This window comes from Malania oleifera, chromosome 4, assembly GCF_029873635.1.
Source record: "Malania oleifera isolate guangnan ecotype guangnan chromosome 4, ASM2987363v1, whole genome shotgun sequence".
NCBI lineage: Eukaryota > Viridiplantae > Streptophyta > Magnoliopsida > Santalales > Ximeniaceae > Malania > Malania oleifera.
Window position 1 is genome coordinate 50,084,298 of NC_080420.1, and position 8,304 is coordinate 50,092,601.

Sequence of the window (8,304 nt, forward strand, 5' to 3'; positions counted from 1 at the left end):
ATAAGGGTTCATGTGAATCCGTCCTAAAGTGAACAGATCAGCAAATATAATAATAATAATCTTTACATAAAAAAATAATTTCTGTTAAAAAAATTTATTTAATTTGTCTGACTGGGTTGCAAAATATCAAAATAAAAAATTCAAAAATTAAAAATAAAACAAGGAAAAATTTTGTTACAGTTTGTGAGACAATTAGTGGGGGCTAAAGTTCCTTCAAGTGAAATTTATTAATGGTCTAATAATGAGAGCAATTTTAGTCAGATTAAGGACGGTGATTCTGCATCTAATCATGAACAAGGGTGATAAGTGCTCGTAAGAACAAAGGAGGCAGCATGACTTTTTACTCTTCCTAGCTCTAAGAGTCCCTTTAGATCAAGAATTTTGTTTAAGAAAAGGAAAGAAAAATAATAAGGAAACTTATTTTCTCTTATATTTTTCTTTTATATAAAATATATGACTAAAAATTAGAAAAAATAATAATTATCAATAATGTTTAAATCAAATTTTGGCTCATACATTTGGTATATTTTTCATTTTTCTTTTGACAACCGAACATGAAAATATGGATTCCTTAATATTTTCTTTTTCTTTCCCTAATATTTTCTAAATTCTAAACGAAACCTATAGGTAATACAAGTATTGTTTGAGACCTCCATATATAAGTCTCTATTTATTTTTCAAGCTTACAAAAATCTAGGTATATTTATTATCTATATCAATGCTCTATTTTGTCTAGATTAATTTTATACCTTAAATACCCTACCTAAGATGACCTAATTTCCTCAACATAAGGTGTAGTCATTTCTTGCACTTATCCCTTCTTATTGTCAATTTTGATTTTCACACATATTTCATTTGTTCGATTTGACATTGTAATAAAAACTTTAAAGTTTTTACATGAGTCTCTTTTATGGCCCTTTTATTCCTAAAAAAAAAAATTCAAAAAGTGGGTTGATTGAGTTTCTTTGAGTATAAACTCATTATTTTTAGAAATAAAATGGACCACAAAAATTGCTTCAATTAAGTTTCTTACTATAAGCTATTTTTTCTCCATAAAAAAAAATAACCAAAAATTATTTTCATTGTTATTTTCTTCTTTATTATCTTGTAGTTCCACTTAGGGCCCCTGAAGCTCCATATCTCTCCTCTCTTATCAATCCTGTAGTTTTTCTCCAGCTCCCATCTCACTCACCATTTTTATTCATTGATCCACACCCATTTGCATCAAAGAAAGAGCTGAATTTGAAAATTATTATAGTCCGTAAAGTCCACATATAATACAATTCGATTATTACAATCCATGGTCCGACTCACATAAAAAATTGCGAAATACAGAAGATCTTTAAAAAAAAAAAATGTAATAAAGGGATGCATATCCTCTAACAGCTTTCTGAGGTGGCTAGCTTCCACTATTGGACTACCCTGTTGGCAGCTACGTGGCGATTAAAGGTGCTGCTATATTGTAGCTGTGGCAAGTTGATGATCTTCTCCATCTCTTAGATGGACAACCTTTTGTTAGGACCGAAAGAGTTCATGGATAGGCTTGATACACATGTGTGAACATTAACTTGATCCAAAAGTTTAAGTCTGTTAAGTCTTGGACCCCAACCATGTACATAAGCACCCATCACCCACTCTGATTTTCCAATGTGGGACAAACTCACAAGTGAAATTCTCAACAATCTCCCCCTCATTTATAAGTTCCAACCGCTCCCCTTTGAACGGAAACCACCTCCCTTATGGGAGTAAACCCAATTACCCAACAGTTGTTCAAGTGGGTCTTACCACTGGCACCTTACGTGTCTCGGATTGCATTTCACGTGTCTTCGAATCAATCCTCTCGATTTTTATGATGTCACTGACCCAAAGTTATGAACCGTCAGCTCTAATACCACTTGTTAGGACCAGAGGAGCTTATGGGTGAACTTGATACACATGGGTAAACACCAACTTGACTTAAAAGTTTAAGCCTATTGGGTCTTGGGTCCAACCATGTATATAAACACCCATTATCCACTCTAATTTTTCAATGTGAGACAACTCATAAGTGGAATTCTCAACACCTTTGCCATTGCATTGGACTGATCTTTGTTACCACTAATGTGTCGCAATGAGCTCATGGAGGGATGTCTGATCGCTTCAGGTTGAGATTGAACGAATTTCTAGATGTGGCAAAACAAATGGTTCTAATAACTTTTAGGAAGATTACTTTAATTACTAAGGTTAGGGCCATTGATTTCTTAGTTTAGTTAATCACAATCAACATAATATAATTTTAGTAGAATTTGTGCGTACAATTATGTAAGAAAAAAGTATTAATATTTTCTATACATCCAACCAAAAATGATACTTGATTACCAAATAATTACTTTTCAATCAATTATTTATGATTTGAAGACTATGACTATTATGTGTATATATATATATATATATATATATATATATATATATATATATATATATATCTCTAATGTTATCCAATCACAACTACAAAGATCATTTTTTAACATTGAGAAGCCCAAAAAAAGATGTAGTCTCATGTCAAGTATCTACAGTAGTTTCAAATTTCAATTTTACAAATTTCAGCATATATAGACATGCACAAAATGAAGGATCAAATAATATATTTTTCTAAGACATCCACCAAATTAACTCAAGGTGATTAAACTAGGTAAATCATCATCAGAGCATGGGATATAAGGTTTGAAATTCCTCATCCTTGGTTCATGAAAGGACTCACACGCACATGCAGGTGATCAAAAAATTGGGGGACTCAAGTATCATATGCAAAACAAGGGGATTCAAAATGACTATGTAGTTTTCAAATCTTTTGGGAGAAGCAAGATGGTGTTGAGTTGGATAATCAACATTGCTTATACATCCCTAGGTCATGTGTTTTGTACTGAAATTAAAATTTTAAATATATCTACATATTTGTATAGGAATTCTGTAAGTATTGATGATATTTTTTCATGAATCTATTTATTTTAGTTATGGAGCCAAATTAGTTATTTAAAGCTACTATTACAGTAAAATTTCACAGCACGAGTAATGCTACTAGAGAAATGGCCTGGCTTGGTCACTGCATACAATTTTAATTTTCCATTGTCGTTGGAGTGATTTTTTTATATATATACAAAATGGGTGCTTGGGTAGTGCATGTACAAGGTATTTAGCGGCGAAAAATGAAGAGAAATATATGAACGGGAAAGAGAAGTCTAGTTGGAAATGGTTGCAGCGGTGGTGCTGGTGCTGGAGCGCTTTAAGAAGGAAACCTTGGCAGCCTCCCAGAGGGGTTTATCTGTGAATCTGATCAAGTTGTAGGCAAAGCCACCTGCAATGGTTCCAGTGATTGGGCCAACTATGTAAACCCAGAGTCCTGTATATACGTGCATGATGAGGGCAGGCCCAATGCTCCTCGCTGGGTTCATCGATGCCCCTGAAACAGGCCTGCATTCCACACTCACCTCGTCTCAACAAAACCCAACTCAAATAAATTAATGCTCCAAAAATGAAGTATCAGCTTCCTGCCTTGCAGCAGAACAGCAATCCTACGTATTTGGTTACATAAACAATTTAAATTTATATAAATTTTAATAAAATATAGTACAATATTATATTCTCTATTTTAAAATTTTACATAAATTTAAATTCAGCATTCAAAATTTATACTTTCAAATATATAAAGATTCTATTTGGGAGCATGAAATGTTGTGAGTTCCAAATGGAGTCTCTTATAGAATGATTTATTGGAGATTCAGTGAACTTAGATAACATAGTAGAAGGTAGCTTATCCTCCTTTGATTTCATGGTTCAATCTAAAACTTTCAATATGAATGTCTCTAACTCTAACCATTGAAATGTTCATAGAGGGATGTAAAGCTAAAATAACGATAATTACAAAAATACTGTTTTATTTTTTTATTTTTCTAATACTTGATTGTAGAAGCATTGTGACATCAATAAAATAACCTGGTGCTTAAGAGCATGAATTTCAAATATAGGATTTGAATTTATGTAAATTTATAAAAAAAAAAATTAATACAATTTGATAATATGCTTTGTCCAAATATATACAAATCCAAATTTTAAAATCCATACTTTCAAATATAAGGTAAATATAATTTAATTGTTTTCTTATGAGAACATTCCAACCCATTTACTTGTGTAAAATATTTTTTATTTTTTTTTATTTTTTCAAAGAATTATAAAAACATAAATTTATTTTTTATTTTTTAATTAATATTCATATTAAAAAGAGAAAATTAATTGCTTGTTTAAATATGTAAAGCAATCTTTCATTTTTTTATTTCTAAATTTTTACATAATTACAAAAAAGAAAAAGAAAAAAGACAACTTATTTTATAATTTTATAAAAATTATAAATGTAACATTTGGGATCAAAGGTCAGAATTAAAGTTAACGATCAAAATTTCATGCTTCAATACGCAAAGTAAGAGTTAAAAATTTTAAAAATAATAGTAAATAGATATTTTTCAATTTTTCTATATATTTTAAAATTTAAAAAAAAATATATATATATATATAGGTGGTTGTCCCCCATATCTTATATGAACCTACCTCATATATCTGTACTAATTCATATCTCATATGAACTTGCCTCATATGTTTGTACTAATAAAGTGTATGTCACCCCATCTTCCACCCCTTAGATTCCCTCCCCCCTCCCCCCCAAATAAATGTTTAACTATCCATATTACCCTATAAAAGGACACCCTCTCCTTCTCATTTGGAACACATATTTGATGCATCCATGTAAGTAGACATATAGTGATGATAAGAGAAGAGAGATAAAGTGAAGAAAGGATAAAGAGAGAAAAAAATATCTTGTATAAAATCAGTTCCATATCATATTGTAATTCCTCTCATGATAGTGAAGTTTTAATCTGTCTGCCCATGGAGTAGGCATAGCCGAACCACTTAAACTTTTTTTTCTCATCTCTATTTATTTTCTACATCTTTCATAACATGCACTACTTTTTGAAATTAATTGAAAAATTAGGAATAAAAAATAAATCTATTTTCATTTATTTATTTCATAGAAATGCAATAAAAATGAAAAATTGGATACCTTTTTTCTTGTAATTTTAAAAAAATCAAAACATTCCAAAAATTAATAAATGAGTCCTTCAAAATTAAGTGGCATATATGCAGAGTAGGTTACCCGGCCACAAAGCAATTTAGTAGTATTGTCATTCCAATAGCAATTCCAGCCAGTTCACCAATCTGCAAAATGAAAATTTATTTTTAAATTAAAATATAAGAAAAACAAGTTGCCGAACTATAAATTAAAAAATAATAATAAAATGAAGACACATAGGCACACATGCACGTGCAATGTTTCAAAGTACTCATTTCAAGTTTCTAATTTAAATTTCTATTAATTTGAATGAAATTTAATATGATTTTAATTTATACTTTATCAAAATTCATATAAATTCAAACCTCAGTCCTAACACCAAATTCAAAATTATAAAAAATTTTGACTTTCATTTGATGAAAACGTGTGTTCAACTTTCATTTCTATTTTAGGGAGACATTATTAATTAGGGCAATAGGCATTCTATATTTATTTTTAATGTATTAAATGAAAAATGTATTCCTTAATTTTCACTATGATATGATCAATTAGCATTGTCCTCTTTTGAAAACAAAAAACAAAAAAACAAAACATATTTTCACTTACAAAGCAAAAATCAAAATATAAAAATTATCATTTTAATATATGAAAAGTAAATGGAATCTTCATCTTTTTATTAAGGAAACAAGTATAGGAGAAGGTCTCCATATAATTTCTCCTTTTAGAGGGCCACTTTTTAGAAAATTGTTGCATAAACAACTTGCTAGCATAGTAAATATAAAATAGGTACATAAAATTATAATAAAAAATAAATTAAGTAACATTTAGAAACATAAATTTTGAATAAATTTTATTTATTCAAATCCATGGATTATTGCATGCTTCAGTCAGACAAAACATCAAAATGCTGGAGTCGTTGGTTGGAATGATGGAATTACTGACAGCTCTATTATCGGTGGCAACGCCTGAAATGACAAACATCAGCAGAAAGGAAATGATGATCTCAATCACAAGCGATTGCAGGTTGGATCCTGCCGGCACCGTTCCAAAGTAATCCGTGGATTCTATTTCGAATATAAGGCATAACGACCCACTTGCCATCACCGATCCTAGCATCTGCGCCACTACATATACAGGCACCTGCATTCATGTATACACTGAACTTAAGAATTTAAGAAAGACACAAGCTCAGGCTAAGTGCCATATCCAGATGCGAGCCGAGGTCGGATTATGCCTTCTCGAAATGCTCCCACAACACACCTTTTAACCCATGCAGCGTTGCTGATTCCGAATTCTCTAGATATATTCTTGGAAAGTTGTGATATCTATTCTGTTAGTTCTTTTAATCTGAAATGAAAACTAGTGAATTAAATAGAGTAACGGACCTCTTTGACGGGGAAGTGGCGGAAGATGGCGAAAGTGATGGTGACGGCCGGGTTAAAATGGGCGCCGGAGATATGACCAACGGAGTAGACCATCACCATCACAGTTAAACCCCACGTCACACATACCCCTGGAAATGTTACCGACCCGTATATCTTGTTCACAGCAACTGACCCACACCCACTAAATATCAAAAAATACGTCCCTATCACCTCTGCGATTGCCTGCATATATATATACACACATAATTAAGAAATAAAATTATATCTGCTTTGTTAATACTAATAAAAGTAGAAAAATAATAAATATCTTGAGAAATCCATTTTGACAGACTAGATACACCCGAGGTATACATGGAATCCATATGGGCATGCCATGCATGCATCCCTAGCCGTATTCACTCAAAACACCACATGAGATTGGATTCAAAGCACTAAATACTAGCACTCTTATAATTAAAATAAACTCTACGTACATGCACCCACACATACATAAATATATAATAAAAGATTAAGATTATGGATCATTCACTATAAGTATGAAAAAAAAATTTAATATTTGGAAAAACTCATTCCTGCCGAACCTATAATAAAGTTGAAATTATATGTCGTTAATATAATGAGACTAACATTAATTCTTAATTATAAGCAAGCTGCATGCATGTATGCTGCATATGTGCATGCTTGTCTTAGGTGCGAACCTTTTGCATGAGGCAAACAATCCCAGAACCAGTGCAAAACTGGGTTTCTTTAGGGGTGCTGCTGGATGCGCCACAGCTGCTGCACAAGCCTTCTTCAATATTGAGCTTCGGCATTTTATCATCTGCATTGAAGCTTGCCTTTCATGGCAGTTTCTCGAGCCGTAAGGTTCATGCAAGGAAATTTTTTGAAGGAGAAGAAACATGCGTGTGCATTTTTCTTTTTCTTTTCATAGCTATTTTTATGTTATTGAAATTTGATGGCTCAGCTGATTTGGAGATTGATTTGGGGGGTAAAAGCTTTAAAGAAATATTAGCCGTAAGCTGAAAGACGCAGTCTTCGATCTTTTGGGCTGGGTCGACCGGACTTAGGTCACAAAAAGCCTGTGATCAGAATGGAAGTCTGAGCCTGGGTTATTAGTAACTCATTGAGCCCACTTAAAGTATCCAAGGCTGAGTCTGACTCCTATACTTCATTCGTAGCCCAAGAAGTGGTCGGCCCAACGACGTGGGCGAGTCGGCAACGGGTCCCTGAGGGATTCCGCTGGGCTTCATGTGTTGGAACTGGTTTGAATTTTGAAGAAGGGCATATATATATATATATAAAAGAAAGAATGACAAATACGAAAGAATTTTTTTTTTTTCATATTTGATTATGAAAAGTGAAAAACAATAAATCAAATTAATGGATAAAAAGTTAATTTTACACATAATATATAAATTTTCTTAAATTTTAAACATAGTTTAACAACTTTTCATTTTTAAATATTCACTATAGGGAAAATGTAATGGAAATAATTTTTTTTTTTAATTTTTCTTCCCTTTCTTTTTTTCAACTAAAATCCCTTATCCAAACAGATACTAAGGGTCCTGATCCTATTTGTTATATATGACATCCAAGATGGGAAAGGGGGTGAATTGGTGATAAATTCTTCTCAAAAATTTTTGAATTCTTTTAAAGTCCAATAAAGGGAAGAATAACTAAATGCAAGTTAATGTAATAATTAACAAACAAGTCACACAATATAAAAACATACCTTAATTTATTGTAGTTTGGTCAATCATAACCTAGCTACATTCACTCTCTAAGGATGCAACTCACTTGAGAGTCTAGTACAATTAG

General features: G+C 31.7%; 1 protein-coding gene across 1 annotated transcript; it reads right to left on the minus strand.

Moving 5' to 3' along the window:
- Positions 1-3,218: 3,218 nt before the first annotated feature.
- Positions 3,219-7,298, minus strand: LOC131153798 (probable aquaporin NIP-type). Its single transcript, XM_058106257.1, has 5 exons — positions 7,185-7,298; positions 6,487-6,708; positions 6,044-6,241; positions 5,186-5,247; positions 3,219-3,450 (listed from the first exon to the last, which is right to left on the minus strand). Exons 1-5 carry the CDS (start codon positions 7,296-7,298, stop codon positions 3,219-3,221), a joined length of 828 nt encoding a protein of 275 aa, XP_057962240.1.
- Positions 7,299-8,304: the final 1,006 nt, after the last annotated feature.

Excerpts from the sequence above, each read along its gene's own strand:
- LOC131153798 (XM_058106257.1), bottom strand. The coding sequence starts at position 7,298 with ATGCCGAAGCTCAATATTGAAGAAGGCTTGTGCAGCAGCTGTGGCGCA. Across the intron at positions 5,248-6,043 it reads TTGCCACCGATAATAGAGCT|ATTGGTGAACTGGCTGGAAT; the intron begins GTCAGTAATTCC and ends TTCATTTTGCAG. Across the intron at positions 3,451-5,185 it reads CTAAATTGCTTTGTGGCCGG|GCCTGTTTCAGGGGCATCGA; the intron begins GTAACCTACTCT and ends TGTGGAATGCAG.